Source organism: Corvus cornix, chromosome 1 (genome assembly GCF_000738735.6).
Source record: "Corvus cornix cornix isolate S_Up_H32 chromosome 1, ASM73873v5, whole genome shotgun sequence".
Classification (NCBI taxonomy): Eukaryota; Metazoa; Chordata; class Aves; order Passeriformes; family Corvidae; genus Corvus; species Corvus cornix.
In genome coordinates this window covers 25,707,484-25,725,566 of record NC_046332.1, presented here as the reverse complement: position 1 = coordinate 25,725,566, position 18,083 = coordinate 25,707,484, and the positions used below count along the sequence as shown (strand labels likewise).

The following is an 18,083-nucleotide window of genomic DNA, read 5'->3' as shown; positions in this document are numbered from 1 at the left end:
TAACCAAAGTACTGTTCATTAGTAAGTAGAAGCAGAATCTTCAACTTGTAAAATTGATGCAGATGTACTGAGTCATGCTCCTGCAATCAGTTTTGCATTTATGTAACTTTACATAGAATTATACATGTGTGTGTGCGTGTATACATAAAGAACTAATTACTTATTTAGAACATTAAAGATCACTGCCTTCTTAAAAACAAATTATTTCACACTTATTACATAAAAACCTGGTTCTGCTGAAATTAAGAAGCACGTATTAACTGTTTTCCAAGGTAAAACCTCATTCTGAAGTTTACATTTCTTTTTTTTTTAGTGAATATGGCTTGTGTTGCAATTTCACAGCTGTGTCAGACAAAAATAAATAATATTTATTACACCATTACAAAATACTAAGAAACTCATCTTCAAAGATGTAGCAATTATTCATACTGTTTCACCATTTGAAATTAATTCTAATTAGCACTAAAAATTTTACTTTCCTGTTGCAAAATTTCAACATTACCAGAGCCACTACTGTAGAGGCAAATATACAAAAGAAAATGTTGATGCATTTCATGCTACAATACTAACTTTATTTTCCAGTGGAAAATTACAACAGTTTGTGACATAGCAAAAAATAAAAAAAGAAAAAAAGAAAATATTTGTTTAGTTTTTACACTCTTTTCACTCCTGTTCTATACCTTCTCTTTAAAATGAATGTTCTGTAAGAGAAAGAAATGAAAAACTACTGAAATAAAACTAGATAACACCATCCAAGGTTCAAAGACAAACTACTTTAAAAATCCAGCCTCCTGAATGGTACCTAGTGTGATAAGTGAAGTGGTGCAATGAAACAATTTACAGGATAGAAGCCCAGAACACTACTGAAAGCTTAGCTAAAATTCTGCTGGAACAATGAATTCATGGACTGTGTATCTATTTTCAGATGTAGTCATCCTGGGAAAAATCCATGTAAAATCTATGCACAAGAGTATTTCCATTAGTGAAAACACAGTTAAATCATAAGAGAAGATGCAGATGTTTCTGTTACCCAGTTTCATCTAATCCTCCTCTGCCACCTCCAGGCTGTACTGTTACTGTACAGCTGCAGTTCTCAAAGCTTTCCTAATCCAGGCAGCTCCCTGTCACAACAGTCTAAATGTGTGTATGGGACTGAGCATCAGGAGTTCTGAATTCTCATTTTGGTTCTCCCATTGCTGTTCCATGACCTGCCAGGTTAAATCACTTGCCTTCTTATTTCTGGGATGGAAGGTACTGCTGACTCCCTTTCCCCTTGCCAGGGCACTGAAGATGAATTATGTGAAATCCACTGCATTTCATGTGTGCTGGGTATGCAAGAACCAAACCAACAATGCCAACACACATTCTCTGAGAAGGGGTTGCACATACCTCAATGCTGAGACATGTCCTGCCTTTGCCACAGTGTAGATGAAAGACATGTGGAGGAGAGGTCACCCCTACAATCATTTCTCACCAAGGCACTGCTGGAATGCAGCACTACAGCTCCAGATCTGCGCTGGTTTTCCCTCTCAGTCTTATGTATGGAGAACATCCACCTGCTATAGCTTTCTATTCCTCAGCTGTGCTGCAAAAGCATTACCAAATGGAGATAGTCAGGGCTCAGGATCAAGGCCAGAGTCTCCATTCCTAGGGATTTGGAACTTAAAATTAAGTAAAAAGTAAGACAGAGTACTGGTTATAATGAAGAAGTGATAATACTAATCAGAAGGAACTACCATTTCTTCCCAGAGAAAAGAAGCTGTTTTCTAAAGTGTGCATTCGTAGGAATGAAACACCTGCCAGAGAAATTTCTCAATCCCGCTGGTAAAACATTATGTTCCTTTGATGAAGCACACATCCAAACTACTAAGCATGACTGTTTTAAGGGTTTCTTAAACAACATGTTGTTCTGCATGATGACTGCTGGCAGGTTAAGAGCTCCCAGACTCGTCAGTCCTTTTCACAGCCAGACCCCCACCAAAATCACAGCCATAGAGTTCTACCCGAAGGGCAATCCCACGGTACCAGGTTTTTGGAACAATGCGGATGAACCTGGACAGGATGGGTGGGTTAAAAAAATTCTTGACATGCCCGTCGCTGTTTTCATTACCCAAGAAAACCTGCAAATACATAAACACAATTAGTTAAAAGGTGGCACTTGAAAAAAACCCTGCATTTTCTCTTTAAAACAGTTCCAAGCTGTTTTAAATGAGCCACCATCTACCCAGGGTAGATGGACTGGCTCATTTCTTGTTTTAAACAAGACCACATCAAGTTTCCTCCTAATGTGCTGGGTTAAAAGTAGCTCAGGCCAGCAATAGCAGTCTGAATGGATTAAACAGCCCCTGTTTCCATCCACAGCAGAAAATTTGCCATTCTAATTTCTAACAGACCAAACTCCCAAACTTCCCTTATTTTACCGCTGCTAATACCCCTTGTGGGTTAGGTTGGTGTAAGGTCATACAGGAAAAAATACAAAGTACTGTGTCTGCTCTGTGGGTACCTAAAGTTCCCCAGCTCTGCTATAGCCAATACTGCTCACTAACATTAATTTCACTTAAACAATCAGGGCAGAAATAAAAAAGCTAAAAGAGGCCCTGGGGAATCCACTGTTCACTCAAATTAAATGTCCTTGTGCATTCAAATTAAATGTCCTCCTTTACAAACTGTGTCAGCTCCTTTTATCACAACGTTGGCTGCATTCTCTGCAGATACGGTGTTCTTTCCTTGTATTATGATTAATTATGATCACTAAAATCAGATGGATACTGTGACATTATCTGTAGTAACCGCAGCTCCCTAGCACTTTAAAGCCCTGTGAGAATATCAATTTGGCTGGGCATTCTGCCTTTTGAGCCTTGACTGTGTCTAGCACCTAAAACCAAGCAACAATACCATTGCCTGAGCTGACAGTGATACCTTTGGCACTGAGCTTGAACCCTCTGTGTAGGATTTCCACTCGGAGCCGTTGTCGCTGTACAGAAGAACATAGGTTTTCACAAAGTATTCAGCTGACATGGATGTGACCCCCTGTGTAGCAATAGCAGTGATCTTCTTAACTGTGAGGAGATCAATTTGCAGCCACTGTTGGTTGTTGTTGAACTACAATTGATATAAAAGTTTTTCCATTAGCAAACATGTCTATGTCTGTATTTGCTTAAGCCAAAAATCTTGTTTACAGGTAGTTAAAACTGTATCAAAATACATCAAAACTCTATCAAAAAGTCCAGAAGAGTAAAGCTGAGGCAAGTCACAAGCATTCTTAGTGACCTATATAATTAACTTCATCACTCCAGGTAGTGTATTTGGAATCTTAAAATTTACACTTTAATTTCCAATACATAATGAAAAATAATAGAGATTTACCTCCAGTATTAAAACATAATACTTAATTCTAATACCAAATGCTCATACAAAAGAGCAGCTTCTAGCAAATCTCAAGGTGCTTTGTGAGGAAATGCAGCTCCATTTTGAAGACACAGAAGCTCACATGCCTTGCTGAAGGTCACCACCCCCAGATCCACTAGGCTGCACTGCCTATAAGCCAACCCAGAACAGGTTACTTTAACCCCCTTGAGACAAATATCCAAGTTGCACTCATCTCCTGAAATTAAACAGGCTATTTCCACAGAGAAGTTTTGCAGCCTGTGGCCCAGAGGACACAATCCATCTCTCAAAGTATGATTTCACTGCTGTTGTCAGAAGCTTAGTAAGTTCCCTGCTGAAGAACTGAGTGGTGCTTTTCCCAAAGGATGGTTGTGAAGTGACCCTATCGCACTTGGCACTGGACAGAGCATGCAGGAAGCACCATGATCACAAAGACAGCAAGAATCTATTAACCAGCTGTCCCCTGCTGCCTTCCCTGTTTCTCTCGTTACCTTGGCTCGCCAGGCATTCATCTTTCCCTTCTGATTGAGACGAGCAAATGAAGCATCCCATGTGTTAAACCAGGATGTCTTAGCAGATGAGGCTGTTATCTGGGTATTCTTGATCTCTCCACTTTCCATTCCAAGTGGCAAAGAGCAACCTATTGAGAGGAGCACCATGTCATCTCCCATACATCCAAGTAGCCACAGTGAAAGCAACAACGTTGGAATGAGAAGATCCACAGCTTTAGCTTCATTTAAAGTATGAGGTAAAAAATTTGTCAGAATGGAAGCATCAGCACTTGACCAATTCTTACCATCCACTTCACAGCCCAGAAGCTCCATGCGAAGAGTAGGCCTGTTGTACACCTCAGTGGGGTAGAGTCTGATGTACCTAGCAATAATAGGGGGATCAATGATGTTCTCTTTTATCTCATAGGCATTGGAATTACCTTCAAAAATCTGTTAAAAAAGAAAAAGAAAGAAAAAAATCCACATATAATTAGTTTAATGCAAGCACAAGCTTGGATGCTGAAAGCCTGCTCTGTTACAAATGTAGTCTTTTTTATGCCCTTATCCCCATCCACACTGATAGCACACCCTATGCCGCAGGGCCACTTGAAATATCTCATGGTCCCATCTTAGCATATTTGGAAGTGTCTGAAGGTCTCAGTTTAAATAAGCAACCTTTTTTAATGTAGGTCTGTTAGAAAACATAAGCAAAGAAGCAAAAGGAGAGGTAAAAGACAACAAGTTTTCAATTTGGGAGTTGTACCACAGAAACCTCAGGGTAAACTGAAGGGAGCTGTAAGAGGTGGGGCTGGAGCAGCTGGGCATAAGATGAACCTCTCAGGGTACAACCACACTCACCACACAGGCCTTCTGCAGGCAATTCAGACAGTTCAACATTCAACTCCTGGGACAGATGAAAGGGAGGGATGAGAAGCAGAATCTAACACCAAATGAGGTAAGGGCCTGATTTTTAGTTCAGCTTCCTGCTTCCTTCAAAAAAGCAGCCAAGGGCTTAGGAAATAATAGTAGGGAGAGATGCCTATGAGAAAACCAGACCCTGCAAAGTCAAGGTCACAAGGCCAATCCAAACCCCAGTTGAGGTAGTTCCTCCCCTTAGAATTTGTCTTCTAGTCTGAATTTTATTAGTTTGGTTAATGCCCTTTGGGGCTTCAAGCTGTACCTACTAAGGCTCTAAAGGCCATAATATTTTCCACTTTTTCTTAACATTAAACAAAACTCAGTGCATCACTCAGGGATGCTGCCTAGGCTGTTGCCCCTATGGCACAGACAGACCTTTCCTGTTGGTGAGCTGTCTCCTTTGAAGGTGTTCCACGTCCGCTTGTCTTTGCTGTAAACAAGAAAATACTTCTGGATGTACAAGGACCTTAAAAACTGCTTGGCTCCCTGTGTCTGTATCCCAGTGAGCAGAACTTGTCTTCGGAAGTCCACCTAGCAACAGCAAAGAGCATTTATAAAGTCAATAATGCACAGCAAAATCCATATAATTCTTTGGCATTTACACAGCAGCTTTGAGCCCTGCATTTTAACACCCACAACACTAACACTCTCTAAAGGAATACCAGATACCAGAGTCCAAATTAATGCCCTCTCACTCTCATTTCATTTGTGTATTTCTGTGTGCATTTAATTTCAGAGGGCACCTTAAAGGGTTCAGCACTGCCCCACAAAGGCACCTCAAAAGTATCTGTGTGTCTGTGGTAGGCACAACTCCCCCCGCCCCATTTTACAGAGAGGCCAAAGGAGCACAGAGAAATTAAAAGCTCACACTTTTATAAGCCACCTCTAATTTTGGATACCTAAGCTGCAGAAAGGCATATGACATTCTGAAGTGCTGAAAAGCCACCATTGTTGCTGATATCATATCTAAGCACTTAGCACATAAAAACAAATCTGGAAGGTATTCTTATCAGCAGTGAAACTCATTCTTTGGGACATGCCCTCCTCACTTCTGCATGCTTCACTTCAGTAACCTCAGCTTCTCACTACCCCAGCCCCCTGTTAAATTCTTTCTCTTCCCAATGTTATTTCCAGTTCCACATCAGATCTCCCAACCTTCTCACTCCACTTCCACTAACTTGCTAGTATGTCAAATGTTAGCAAGCCAAACACAACAGCCACCTGCTGAACTTGAGTCTTTTTTGTCTTCCAACCAATTTTAATGAGATGTATAAGAAATCAACTATCCTCTCTAAATTTGGGTGCGAATTTGCCATGTGATGCAAAAGTCACTGGGATGGAAAAAACCACAGAAGTGGGGTGACTGAATGATGTAGTGCTTGAAGACATAATTATAAGCTTAGTTTCCCTGTGAAGCCAGCTGAGCTGTGTCAAGTGGGACATGGCAGCATACAAACAAAGCAAAAAATTATCTGAAGCAAAGCTTGAGGATATTACACTTTAAATGATCACTCAAGAAACACATGCATATAAATATGTACTGTTAGGTAGACAAAGGAAAAAGAAAGCAGTAGAAAGAATGACTCCATTTGCCTACAAAATGGAATAATCTGAATTGTGAGGGTAACTGTCCAGTCAATGAGCCTCAACAGCAGCAGAGACTGGGTTACCCCAGGGAAGAAGAACAGTTTATGGCATCACCAATCTTGCCACATCTTTTCAGTTTTCCCCAGCAGTCCTTTCAGTGACAAGTGCAGCCTGACCTTCTAAAATAAGCTGTAGGAAAATCGTAACTCCATGATGTTGTACTGTACCTGGATCCAAGGGAGTTCTTCCTTCATTATAGTACTCCAAGCATTGTATGTTCCATAATTGTTTAATCGGGCTAACTTAGGTTCCCAATAGTCTACAGAGGAAATATGAATGAAGCAAGAATTAAGAGGTATTGAAAAAACATAAATTGAGGCTGTCATTAGCTTTGAGTACCTTATTTCCCTCCCCCCCCCCCCGCCAAGGACAAAGAAAAAGGGAAAAAAACCAAGAAGAGACTCTAAAATTATATTATAGGATAATTTGGACATGGTCAGCAACTGAAAGTCATCTGTACCCTGCAAAACTTTGGAGTTGGCAGAATGACAAAAATAACAGCCTTTTATGTAATATACTGTCTGCTAAGTATAATTTGGAATTTGGCACCAGGGTCTAGAGTTTGCTAAACAAGTTTTGGCCTCCAGCAGGATCGGACACAAAATGTGCTCTACATTCATGGAAGAGAACTCCTCTCTGCAAAACAAGGTTTGCAAGTTAAAAACTGATAGAGAATATATATGGCAAAACAGCTTTCAAGCCTTCACAGAACTCTGTCAGGAACGAAAGAAAGAAAATCAAATTCACAAAAAATTAAGTCTTACTAGCTTGTGATACTAATAGCAGACCTGTGACACTTAAAATACCATGATGATTGCTACCTAACACAGCTCCCAGTCTCTGCTTGCAGCATTGGAGAGATTTTTAGCCTGACAGCTGATCCACTGCTGAACTGATCTTGAAAGACACAGGTGATGCCAAAAGAATACAGAACTGCAACACTTTGCTGGGGGTGTTCAGGAGCATGCATGGACCTTTTCAAGGATAAACTCACCTATGTGATGTGAAGCATCGATCTGCGAATCGAGTATAACTCCACTTTCCAGACCCATTGGAATCCTGCACTCTAAAGGGAGCACAGTAAGTTTGTTGTTTAAGAAAATGAAGGCTATTCTAATATATATTCTGGTGAAATCTAAGACAACATCACTCAGAACAATTCCTAGTAATTCTGTAACACCACTCCCTTCCCAGGGAAGTCTAAATTAATCTTTGCAATTTCTCTCAACAGATTAATCCACTGGTCACTGTAGGGAAACCTCAAATTCAAAGCTAGCATGCTAAAGGAATAAAGATAGTATGCTAAATAATTCAAAGCTAGCATTGCTGGAACCTAAAAATTTTTTTTCTAGAACAAATTTACAGTAACCACTCCACCATGTCCTTGAATACAGATAATTTCCTCTGTTGTTTTTTTTACAGAACAATCTCCCAAATTTATTTTCAGTGATCCCAAAAGCATGGAGAAAACTTCATAGCTTGACTTTCCCAGCCAAAAACCACTCTAGTTCATACCTTTCTCTATAACCAAATAGGATGCCTGCATTCCTGCTTGCTGGTATTCTCCCACTTCAGTGTCTAAAAGCCACCAGCCAGGTCTCTGTGGTTTCATTTCAATTGTTCTAAATGAGCCTTGAAAAAAGGAAGAGAAATGTATCAGAAACATTGGCATTACAAGGTTGATGTCAGCAAGGCTAAATTTTCTAACAAAGACCTTCCTATGACCTAATCCAGAAAACTTAAATACACAGTGCAGCAAGAGCAGTAACTTCCACCATCTCAATGATTTTTTTATTAGCAAGCTAGCTCTAGCTGGAGTCTGAGATTGGAATCAAGTGGCCAGATCAAAACCCAGCCTTTGCTGATGGAGCAAAGTACAAAACCTTGGATGCCTGTATGTAACAACAAATGTCTGCACATTAACTACAGTGCTGAACAGTGTAGTGAACAGTGTTTATTATATAATTCAGGGATGTTAATTCTGTAGTGCTGGTTATTCTTACTCCTGCTGTGCCAGTATGTTGATCAAGTAAGGAAAAGGATGGATGTAAAGAAGCCAAAAGTAGAGGTAGGAAAATTAGATATATGGGTCCTCCCCTCACTTTCTGCATGCCCCAGGAGTGCCAAGGGTTGAGCAGGATGCAGATATGGTTTCAGTTGCTTGCTGCACTTTTTAGAAAGTACAGGACATGTTCTCATTGCTTTTCTTATATTCCTAGTTACTCCAGACAATTCTTCAGGTAATTCCAGCTAATTCTGGCTCCCATTTAAACAAAAATATGTAGATTTCACAGTGAAAAGCACTACCTTAAAAATAATCAAATAAAATAGTGAATAAAATATGCCTAATGTTCACTAAAACAAAATCCTATTGCTCCAAGTCAATCCCATTATTTTCATCTCCTTGTTGTCTTTTTTTTTCTTGAACTCTTGTAGCTGGCAATATAGGCTTCATAAGTGATGTTAATGTACACTGGCTCTGCTGACAGCCATGGGGCAAAGGACTTCATCCTCTACTCTAATGAATACCTATAGCCTATTTCCTTTCTCCCTGGGCACAAGAATTCCCCTAGGGCTCACAGTTGTTCTTTCTGTTCTGTATCACACTTCCCCTGCCATTAAAATCCCCAAACTCTCACCATATGGAGACCTTTACATTGGTATGACAACGACAGACTGCAATGGTCACCCCTCAGAACTTACTCTGCTCTGATGCTTACCTGGGAGAAGGGTGTATGTACCAAGCTGGTGCCCTGGCTCTCCTTGTTCTATGAAGGTCTGTCCATGAAAATGAACAACATGAATGTCTTTTGGCCCACCCATATTCAGCAGGTGCCATCGGACTGTTTCACCTTCATACATCCTCAAGCCTTGCAAATTATAGGTAATCCCATTAATGGCTGAAAAAAAAAGATTGTTAGTCAGAAAAACTGCTCACAAAACTGGTCTCAAAGTGCTAGAATGTATTATTGAAATTAGCAAAATATTTAATGAAGTAATATGCTTGGGAAAAACATCATTTATTCCAATTTAAAGTGCAGCACACTTTATGGTCTGTGCACATCAATTCAGAAAATCCAGGGACCTCACCAGAAGATTTGAGCACAGCTTGCTAGCAACATACGGCAACCAGGAAAACAAAAAGATTTAAATCAGGCCCAAAAGAAAGAACAGCAATCCAAAACAATTTCTGCAGCTCCCACTTCCACAGGCACACAGTCACAACCAACATACCTCTACAGCCACAGAGAGGTATATGAAGGGCTGTTGTACAGATGCTTCAAATTCCTCAATAGAACTACCTGATTTGTCAAATTATCAAAATATTTTCAAATTTCTTGCAAAAAGTTGTCAGGGTACTAGCTTCCTAATGTAAACAAGACTTTTTTTGTTTCTTTTTTCATTTTTTTCTTTCAATATGGAGGGGATATGTATGTGAATGCAAGAGAGAAGTTTTCTGTTGAAAGTTTCAGTCTAATATGTCCTTTATTCATTTTAATAGCAAATTTCCAGTCGTTGCTAATTTTTATGTGCAAACCCATGACTATTATGGGTACAATGGATAACTACAAAAAAATTCACATAACTAATGTGTGGGATTTATGCATGTTGAAAAGAATTGTGAGGTGAGATACCTTCCCTGACATCTTGCCCTCTACCCCAATAAACTGAATATTTGGCAAAATGAAATAAATACCATAGAATTTGTGGCACTGGTGCATTTCTTGTGTCTTCTCATTACAAGGCCTTCCAGAATGCTTGTCAAAGTACCAGCTTTTCTCTTCATCAAAGACCATAAAAAGCAAGAAAAAGTCTCGAGTAGATATCCTGCTGCTGTTTGATTTGCTGAAGGCTCCTTTTTCACAGATCAGTATTGGCCCAATCAAACCAGACTGAATGTCTTTCTCCTAGAAGGTAATAAAATTCATATTAAAGATAGAAGTGCATTTCCCAAAACATGTAAAAAACCCCCCACAGCATTCTGCAGGAATGCATCAGGCCCTAAAAATCTAAAGCAGGTCCCAGAATTATTGTTCCCTTCTACCTTTACTCTCCTCTGATCAGTCTACCAGAGTTGCTCAATTCGAATTGTTCCATAGCTTATGTCCTGCCTTAACTGAGTGCAAGAGATTAAATGTCAGGTGGGAACATTGAGCCCAAAAGAAAGGACAGCTATCCAAAAATGTGTTCTGCAGCTTGCATTTCTACAGCCATACATCATTTGGAGATACACAAACCCCAACCGAACATGGTCCTGGACAAACTACTTCAGCCAACCCTGCTTGAGTTGCAGTGGTGGACTGGATGAACTCTAGTGATGCCTTCCTACACAAGTGTTTCTATGATTCTGTGATCAATCCCAGCAACACCACTTCTATTTTTATTCCCTTACCATGTTTGAATCAGAGTAGTAGATCCAGGACCGACAAGCTGCTCCTGACTGCACCGGGCCTGATCGCCTGTTTGCATACCATACATATATGTAGCTGTTATTGGGCTGAACTTCATCATCTTCCTTAAACCAAGCAGTAGATTCATCATCATAAGTGCTTCCCTCAGAGGACTTTTCATAGAGGACTCCATGGGCATGGAGGGAATATGGTCTGGATGCCAGATTCTTAAAATGAACCTGAAAAAATAAAATAGATTCTGTTCAGCAAACTCAGGCCTAAACCAAACTCACCACATACAATGTTCCCATGACCTCAAACCAGGGTCAAGATTTGTATAAAGATTACAGGCTATGCTGTACATGGAAAAGCCAGCAGAGAGAGCTTTTGCCATCTCCATGCTGATTTGCCACCTTTGATGCAGGTAGTTAATGAAAAATCAGAAAGCACGAGTCTAGCTCCCTGTCTTCCACCACGTCGAGGCTCCCAGGACATTTACTGCTCCCCCTCACACATGGAGCTGCTTAGTTACTGCCAGCAGGGAAATGGGGAGTTTCTACCTCTTATGCTTTGCTGCAGTCATTACAATATAATAACTCTAGACCTTGGTATGTATCATTCTTGCTGAAATCAGTGCTTCCCACTTGTCCCAGAGAAACACCACAATAGTGGGATTGCATATTTACCTCTCCTTAGAGAATGATACTCTCAAGCTATAAAATATTTTTCTTTCTTACTCATGATTTAAACATAGCTCAGTGTGTTCCTATTGCAGACCACTCCTACTGAAATATGCAGAAAGCACTGAGATCTATTCTCCTTAAGTCCATCCCTGTGTTTTGGAAGACTGGATGAAGAAGGATGAGAGAAGGGAAATTTTAGAGCAATGTGCTTCCTAATGCATATATACCACAGAATCGCCAGGGATATGGCTCCTCTTCATCCTTGTTGATAGCTCTAATACAATCCTGCACATTTACATAACAAAACTTTTTAGAGGAAATTCTGTATTTTTCCAAAAAGTATGTATTAATCTTGAACACAAATGCACTAATTTCTGAGTTTAGAATACTCATTTTTCATTAACATTAAACCTAAATCTTATTTTACATTAGACTAGTAAGCCAGTATTTAATGTTGGGAAATAAGAAAGAAAAACAGAATTTAGTTTGCTGTGGACAGGGGCAAAAAAAAATGTGTTTCAAAGAAACACATCACAGTGCTCACATGTCCACAGTGCAATTGCAAGCTTTGAAAACTGTTTCCCCTTCATCATCTTTTAAAAATCTGTGGTATTTTTAGATCCATTCTGTCACACTCCAAGATCACGGTAAGAATCTTATCCTGCCCACACAACCAAAACATTGACCTACTAGGATAACATCATCCACTTCAGCTCGGATAACTGGTCCCAGGATGCCAAGATGTTGTGTATATTCATCTTCATCCTGAAGAGTCGAAAAGGTACTGTCTGTATAGCTCTGGAAAATCACCTTACGTCTGGTGCCATCTTTACAGGTTTTGTCACTCCTTATTGTACTGAAAGGAAAACCCCAATTAAAATCCCACACAGTGAATCAGGAATAACAGCTTTGATGAAACCCGAGAACTCATACAGCAGAAATATTTTAGAATTCTGTGAATATAAAGAATAAACACTCAAATGGCTTCAAACTGTGTCAGGGAAGGTTTAGATGGGATATTAGGAAAAATGTCTTTACCAGAAGGGTTGCCCAGGGAAGCGGTTGAGTCTCAGTCCCCGGAGCTGCTTAGAAGATACACGGATGTGGTGCTGAGGGACATGGTTTAGTGGTGAACCTGCCAGTGTTAGGTTAAAGGTTGGACTCAATGGTCTTAAAGGTATTTTCCAACCTTCTATGATTCCACAAAATGAGTATCAGATGATTCTGATAATCATGGCTTGCAATGTTTAAGCAATTCTAGTTCTACAGCTGGATATGAGATCCCGCAACCATTTGGTCAACTATCACTGAAAAGCTCCAACAAGTCTCTCAAAACCCATCCGAGCTCTATTTTCCTTTTTTTATTAGCCTTAATAGTCTGAATTGGAGCTTGGCTCAGTGTAGTAAGCCTATCACCTACACCCTACTGTCTCACAGATCTTTACATCTGATTATATCTGCATTTTGCATCACAGAGCTGGCATGGTAAAATAAGCTTTTAGACATCCAAACTGTTGTTCAGATCTTAAGAAGAAGCACTAAAATGCTATTATAATTCCCTACAAACCTTGCTTTATTATCGATTCTGCAAAAACCAGAAATTTAACCTAAGTTACATAGGAGAAAGGCTGGGTTTTAGCTCTTCGACACACTGAAACAGGATATGCCATGGGCTGTGTTAAAATCACTGGAACTATACGGCTCACACCAGCTGAGGATGAACGTCTCTGGAGAGATTTATATAGAGGTCTAAGCATAAAAAAATTCTTGATTTTGCAACTGCCCAAAGAAACTGTCTTGTTTCCACTGTTTTTGCAAGTGCCATTTATATGGACTGAGATGGGGCATGAGTAAACCTGGAGAATACTGAAAAAGTTTTATTTTTATTTCCATCACATAAAATGGAAATTCAGTTTGAGAAATAATCTGTTTGGAGATTCATTTTGCACAATGAAAATTTTCTTGCTCCTGTTTTGGCTGCTTTTTTTTGGATAAAAAGCCAAAGTTGTGCAAGTTTTGGTTCAGCTTTTTGATGAAAAGTGACAAGGAATCCTATGCCTTGTTGGGTGAATACTAATCCTAACCTGTATCAATTAAGAGAGTGGATTTTTAGTACAGTGTTTCTCTCAGTATATTCTCATATATTCTTTGCTGTGGCATAGTGGCCAGTCTTCCCTGTCAAAATGTAAGAAAATCCCTCAACATTAGGGTTTGTGATCCAGTCACCTTCTGATTTCTCTAAACAGCAGTAGCAACAATGCAAAACTTCATGCAGCTTTGTTTTTACTTTTAGTATAAGGCAGTCACCAGTGTGGTTAATCACTCTGCAGCTTTCATATACTTTTCAATTCTGCAGCCCTGTGAAGTTGGAAAGTGCTTTTATCCCTTTCCCAACAGAGAAGTGAGACACCAGAACCATTTCTTGCTAGTGCTAGAAACTGATTTCATCTACCTATAAGCACATCTCATTCTAGATTCCATCAGTTAGTCCATTAAATTCCTGGAAAGACTTTGCGCAAGGAGGTCTCTGTCCTGTGTACAGGTACCAAGAACTGAAGGGCAAAGTAAAACAGGTTAATCAAGTATAACAAAACAAGCTGCAAGATTCCCTCTTGACCTCTTACAGTGAGTTTTTTAACTGATGTATTAAAGACTGTTTCTAATGAGTCTACAAAAGGGGGCTAAGAAAAAAAAAAAAGAGTTCTTGGCTGTGTTGTGCTTGATTATAGTAATCTCACTCTGACATTTCTAGGGGGTGTGAGTCTCCTGTGGAAAGTTCTTATGGTTCTGCCACTGAAATGTTGGATATCACATGGCACATTACAGATGCTTTTAAGTTTATCAGCATGTGAGTCAAAATTCTGCAAGGAGGTGTCAGGATGGTGTGCCAAATGAAAGCGAATGATTTAGGCAAACCTTTTCTTATATCCTGCATAGTTCCAGCAGACCTCTTTAGCAGCAATGTAGTATCTCCTCTCATTGCCCCTGCTGCGCAGGTAGTGCTCAGCAATGTCACCGGGGTTACGCTGCCTGCTGATGTTCACCTTGGGGTCTGTCATGTAGGGGTCATCAAAGCTCACATAATGGTACTCGTATTCCCCACCCGAGCTTTCGTCGCTGTAGGTTTCTCCTATCACATATTCGTAGCCTCCATCTTCCTGGGGAAGCCCAATTGTGACAGATGGCCTGAACTGCCGCGGGGTGAGGGTGTTGTTTAGTGACTCTCCATGCCTGGCCCTGCTCACATTTGCCCTCTGGCTGACCTCACCGGGTGCCTCGGCGGTGTCCGTCCCACCTGGAAACAACGCATGGCCAAACCCTGCCACAGAATTGCTGGGGTTTTTGGGGTTTCTACTCCTTGGGCTCAGCAAGTAGGTAATTTTTGGATCGTCCTTCTTTTTCCTTCGGATCTTGATGATGGTGCCAGATGTACTCAAGGTATTGTTGTTTCTCTCCTTTCCTTTCTGAATCAAGCGCATGTGGTTCCTTTTCTGGTTTTCCCCCAATAGATGTGAGAACTCTTGATACCTCTTCATATCCTCCTTATTTAGGGATGCTGTACTGTTTCTGCCATGATGATTTAACTTGCCACCAGCAGATTTATCTAAGCTTGCCTCTAATCCCAGATTTCTCTTTGCAGACACCAAATTCCACTCCTCACTAGTCATTTTAGATGAATATTTCCCAGCCCCAGGCAATGATGCTTCTAGTAAATTCTTCACTACAGCAGGGCTTGTATTGTCTAACATGTGTTCTAAAGCAAAAACATCTGCTGGTTTATCTTTGGGTATCCTGGGTTCAGAAAGGCTGGATGCATTAGACCCATCTCCTACTGTGAGGTCCAAATCCAGGGTCAAGTTAACTGCATGCCCGGCATTTTCCATCTTCTTTCCCTCCTCCTCCAGATCATCATCATATTCATTTGGCAGCTGGCCAGTTCCCACCATGGCTTCATGGGATGTGTTCTCTGTATGATGCACAGAATGAGGTGCATTGGCCTTGTCAGAAAATGAGATATTTTTCTGTCGGACATGATTTAGAAGGGCATTCATCTTTTGGACAGCGTAAAACTTAATGGCCAGTGAGCTTCGCCTTTTCCTTTTCCTGTTAGTGGTATAATTTCCTCTTCCTGTGCTTTCCTCTTGATGTTTTTCTGGAAAAAATTTACTGTCCTTTCCACCAGCTGGAAGCTCTTCTGCAACATTCACTGGGCCTTCCCCATTGCTCAGCAAGTGTTCACCTGCAGACATGTTACTGTGAGCTATTTCATAGTTGCTTTGGCTTCTGTTCTCAAATACCAAGTCAGCCTCTCCATCACTTGTGGTAGCTAAAAATAAATCCTCTACTGCTGTGATTGGTGTGTGATTTGACTGGAATGTTTCGGCCTTGACTGGGGAAAGAGGAGTGATATGAGTTTCTAAGAACTCAGAGTTGTTTGTTGTTCCACTACTATTTATAGCTGTCAGACCTGAGCCAGCTGCCACCTCAGAGCTCGTGGCATCAGTGTCTTCATACTCATCCCAGGCCAGTGCTGTAAGATTCTGTTTTTCTTCATCACCTGCTGTCTTTCTGGAGCTTCGGACGGAGTATAAAGAAGCCAGGTAATCCTGATAATCTGATTCCTCCTTGTCTTCCTCTTTTTCTTGCACATCTTCCTCAGCTGAGGTGGAAACAGCCTTTCTTTCAGTCTTGGTGGGAGTTAAATCCACAACATCAAATGTTTCATCTTCCTCATAGTCACATTTGGCATCCCTGAATCTCAGCCTCATGCCGTAACTCATCTCTGGGGTGCCCCAGGATGTCAAAAGCCAAGTACCTGCAATTGAAATAAAAGTGTTATGAGAGTGGACATTGTCTATCATGTAATTGGCCAAGGCAAATTGTTGGGGTTGCTTCTACAGCACCTGCTATAGCAGACTGCTAATCTTCATCTGGGATATTAATGAGCTCTCATTGCAATGAAAAATAATTATTAAATGTAAATAAGTAAGAGCACATATAAATAAATACATTTAGGAGATGGAACTCTTCTCCATAGATTAAGCTGTAACTAGAACCTGAATCCAAAAATAACCCATCAAAGACATGGATATGAAAAAGAAAGAAACAAATTAAAGGTTCTTATGTTTAGATCTGGATCTAAGACTGAGACCTCTCAAGATAAAGTTTTACTTTTATCCTGGCCTTACTGGTGTATGCACTGCTACACAGAACATTCTGAGCAGAACAAATACGTTCTAAGGCAATGTTGGCAAATACCTGACAAACACAGTATTTTAAAAGCTTTTGAATGAATAATGGATGATCTTTAATAAGTATAATAAGAATAAAGCAATCTGAATTTCTGACCTGACAAAAAATATTAAGCTGCCAATCTGAGGCATCTCAGATTAATTTAAAGGTTTAAATAATTCCTCCAAAACCTAGTCAGAAGGTAAGTTTTCTAATGGAAACTAAGATCTTCACAGAAGAAAATAAAATTTGTTTCCCTAAACAACATCAAATCAAGTTCTTTGCTTGTTACAACTTGCTTTTGGAACTAGCAGAAATGACAGAATAGACAGAATTAACACATGTTGAGAAACAATCTTTTTTATTAAAAAGGTCACCTATAATTCTTCCTGCATTGATCAGCTTGAAGGTGACCTGCACAGCTTTCCTGATTTCTAAAAACGGCAAATTTATCAAAGAAAACATACCCTAGATGGAAAGAATAGATTGCATACCAAAATCAAGCAGAAGTACAGCTTTATTACTGGGGATGTTTCCATGAAGTCTTAAGAGTTTTAATGATTCCCTAGTCTTGAGCAATAAAAGCCACTGAAACATTTTAAAGTTATAAGGTCTTGATGCTGTGCAATCACAGAAAACAAGCTTTGAGAATATAGAGATTTTGTTATTTAAATACATAAAATATATATTTTTTAAAAAAGATATTTTAAATGGGATGAGGATACTTAAACCTTGTGGGATTTTAGAATGATCACTCAAAATGCACAGACTTCAATGACGAAGAATCTGTCCTTTTGGAAGTAATGCCTTAAATGTGGACTACATGGGTTCAAATACCCCCTTTTCCAAGACATGGTGTTAATCCCAGTTAGATGTTGAGATGTATCCCATGGACCAGTGACGTGGTTCAAGCAGGCAGACTTAATGCTGCTGAATGACCACAAGCCTAAGGTGAGGTGTAGTCATTTTGCCCAATAATGACCAGCAGAATTTGACAGTTTCAGCCCATTTTAGCCTGCTCAGGATAGACAAGAATGTGGCAAATCTGGGAATCATACAATGGAATTGATACTGGATTGTTTCCAAGAAGAATCTTGCCTTGAAATTATCATTATGAAGCCAAATATTAATTGTGAAGTAAAAAAAACAAGATGACCAACAAAAAGAGCCTTAGTACAGCATACAGTTATGCTAAGTTGGTGTAGCCAGCAAGACTCCATACACATCACTTGCACTGGAGAATGATTCAATGTTTTCCAGCACTGTGTTTATCAGAAGAGTTTTCTTTCCTATTTAGGTCAGTCCTTATAAACTGGAGATTAAATAATGTCTTG

At 39.9% G+C, this 18,083-nt stretch overlaps 1 protein-coding gene across 2 annotated transcripts in view; it reads right to left on the bottom strand.

Annotated features, from left to right (window-relative positions):
- Positions 1–347: 347 nt before the first annotated feature.
- F5 (coagulation factor V) overlaps positions 348–18,083 on the bottom strand; it is a 36,811-nt gene continuing 19,075 nt past the window's right edge. For both annotated transcript variants that reach the window (XM_010396026.4, XM_019283751.3), the window contains 13 exons: positions 14,434–16,333; positions 12,208–12,373; positions 10,837–11,073; positions 10,141–10,351; positions 9,164–9,343; positions 7,959–8,075; positions 7,438–7,509; positions 6,611–6,702; positions 5,172–5,327; positions 4,184–4,328; positions 3,879–4,027; positions 2,920–3,102; positions 348–2,120 (listed from right to left, as the gene is read on the bottom strand). In XM_010396026.4, coding sequence (XP_010394328.3) covers positions 1,932–2,120; positions 2,920–3,102; positions 3,879–4,027; positions 4,184–4,328; positions 5,172–5,327; positions 6,611–6,702; positions 7,438–7,509; positions 7,959–8,075; positions 9,164–9,343; positions 10,141–10,351; positions 10,837–11,073; positions 12,208–12,373; positions 14,434–16,333 — 3,797 coding nt within the window. In that variant the 3' untranslated portion in view covers positions 348–1,931. The remainder of the gene's footprint in view (positions 2,121–2,919; positions 3,103–3,878; positions 4,028–4,183; positions 4,329–5,171; positions 5,328–6,610; positions 6,703–7,437; positions 7,510–7,958; positions 8,076–9,163; positions 9,344–10,140; positions 10,352–10,836; positions 11,074–12,207; positions 12,374–14,433; positions 16,334–18,083) is intronic.